Source organism: Salvelinus namaycush, chromosome 3 (genome assembly GCF_016432855.1).
Source record: "Salvelinus namaycush isolate Seneca chromosome 3, SaNama_1.0, whole genome shotgun sequence".
NCBI classification, from domain to species: Eukaryota; Metazoa; Chordata; class Actinopteri; order Salmoniformes; family Salmonidae; genus Salvelinus; species Salvelinus namaycush.
In genome coordinates, this window is record NC_052309.1 from 25287239 (window position 1) to 25289680 (window position 2442).

The 2442-nt window shown below is 41.3% G+C and overlaps 1 protein-coding gene across 1 annotated transcript; it reads left to right on the top strand.

Annotated features, from left to right (window-relative positions):
* Positions 1-344: 344 nt before the first annotated feature.
* On the top strand, positions 345-2442 carry LOC120044291 (ependymin-2). The gene is made up of 6 exons (XM_038988901.1): positions 345-508; positions 691-722; positions 956-1096; positions 1282-1468; positions 1647-1731; positions 1936-2442. Exons 1-6 carry the CDS (start codon positions 421-423, stop codon positions 2066-2068), a joined length of 666 nt encoding a protein of 221 aa, XP_038844829.1. The 5' UTR covers positions 345-420; the 3' UTR covers positions 2069-2442.

The following is a 2442-nucleotide window of genomic DNA, read 5'->3' on the forward strand; positions in this document are numbered from 1 at the left end:
CCAACCTAAGTGTATGTAAACTTCCGACTTCAACTGTAGCACAAGATGCTGACAAGACAGGGGACACACAAGGACAGAACAGGACACACAATGGCAAGGCAGACCATTACTTCATAGTGACCCCATGTGGCTTGTCCTTAAGTCCCTGTTTATGCAGATGTTGTTTGTCAGGGTCCACGTGGAAGGAAAGGTCAGCAAGTTTAAACCACCCCTTGTCTCTTTCCAAAACATTCTTCCATTGTTACAGACACTGTGGGGGTTGGACCCATAGAGGTGTTCCGTTTAATCCCATGGTTGGACACTATAAAAGGACCAGTGTCCATCCATCCTGTCACAGTTCCTGGAACCGCTTGGAGTCGTGATCATCCTCTCTGAGTTGTGTAAGTTTGAGTGTTAACCTCAGTCTCCCTCCACAAGAAGATGCAGGACTTCGCCTTCGCTGCCCTTTCCATCTGGCTGTGTCTGGGTGCCACCGCCCTGGCAGAGTCCCACGGCCCACAACACTGCAGTAAGGATTATCTGCTTTATATCTACTTGTAGTAGTTAATAGAAAACTGCTGTTACTTGTATGACTATTTCTGTAATATCGTCAAGGTTCATAGATTTGACAGCCTCTAACTTAAATTATACCTATATGTCTACATATCTCTGAGTTTTAAAATCTGTCTAAATGCCGTTTTTGTCTTTTAGCATCACCTAATATGACTGGGGTCCTGACTGTGGTGAGTTGTCCATTAATTAATAATTAACCATTATCAATGTCCAGTTTCATGTAAGGATACCGTGTGGCTATATTTCCATTATTTCAAAACCAAACCAGACATTCAGCTCAGGCAATCCTGTTTTAGTCCACTGATGTTTTTGCAGGTACAGAATGGGGTCATACTCATCTCTCTCTCTCTCTCTCTCTCTCTCTTTATATCTTCCTCTCGCTCTTCCTCTCTTGATAAAACAGATGGCCCTTACAGGAGGTGAAATCAAGGCAACTGGACATTACAGCTACGACTCTACGGACAAGAAGCTACGTTTCACTGAAAGTGAGATGCACCTCAACAAGACTGAGCATCTGGAGGACTACCTGATGCTATTTGAAGAGGTAACACTGAGAACTAACAGAAATAAACACTTATAAGACAACATTTCAGTTGAGTCCAACCCAATTGTAATGCAGAATAGCTGCTTTATAACATCAAAGTATACATGTATAACACACTTGTTACTATGGTTATGACACAGCATTGTCATAACCGAGTCTTCCTCCATCTCTACCATCTCTCTCAGGGGGTCTTCTATGACATTGACATGAAGAACCAGTCCTGTAAGAAGATGTCTCTGCACTCTCATGCTCACGCTCTTGAACTCCCCGCTGGTGCAGCCCATCAGGTTGAGCTGTTTTTGGGGAGTGACACTGTTCAGGAGGAGAACATCAAAGTGAACATATGGATGGGATCCGTGGCAGAGACTAAGGGTAATTATGATACACATTAGGAGTCAGACTGTCAATGTGATTTTCATTAATGAAGTAATACATGATATATATGATATATACTGTATATGGTTTATATAGCAAGGCTATTGAGGTGTATCAAAGCATTCACATACAGTATATGTCAGTCCTTCTGTCTGTCTATCTATCTGATCTCCAGGCCAGTATTCTGTGTTAACTACTGTGGGAGAATGTCTACCACTCAGTACTTTCTACTCAACTGACTCCATCACACTCCTCTTCAGGTGTGTGACATACTTTTAACTTGCTTAAAGCAGTGGTAAGGTCACTGACATGTATGTAAAGTATGCTGCTACCATATTGCCCTATTACAGTACTAGATTTATTTGAAGATTGTAGATTTTGTTCTACACTGTATATCTGATTGTGCTTATGGTGTAGGTTCTTGCATGCCCGGAATATTCATGTGATTTCTCTTTTTCTTACAGCAATTCTGAAGTGGTCACTGAGGTGAAGGCCCCTGAAATGTTCACTCTGCCGTCTTTCTGTGAGGCTGTGGAGCTGGAGGAGACTCCAAAGGGCCAGAAGAATGACTTCTTCAATATTTTCAACACTGTCTGATACAGTGGCACCAGGACCTCCAGCCCCAACCAACCAAGAGCCTGGCAAGCTAATCCACCTAGATGTTTCTCTCACTCTAATGACTACATTTGAGTGTTTTATTACGATCTTTCCTCTTCTGTTAGATAAGATCTGTATTATAATTTACTTTCTTTGTTGATTCCCCTTTGAAGACATTGCATAAAAGATGGATCAGATGTAAAAAGGAAAGTTAATTTCAAGTTGTCATGTTAATGTAATCTCTACATTTGAACAGGATAGATGGACATATAACGTTTGTACCTTACACTAACAATCTGTCACTTTAAGTTGCAAATGCGTAAGAGGTCTGCATAGGCAAATAAGATAATAAAAACTCCAAATCTTTTCCAGTC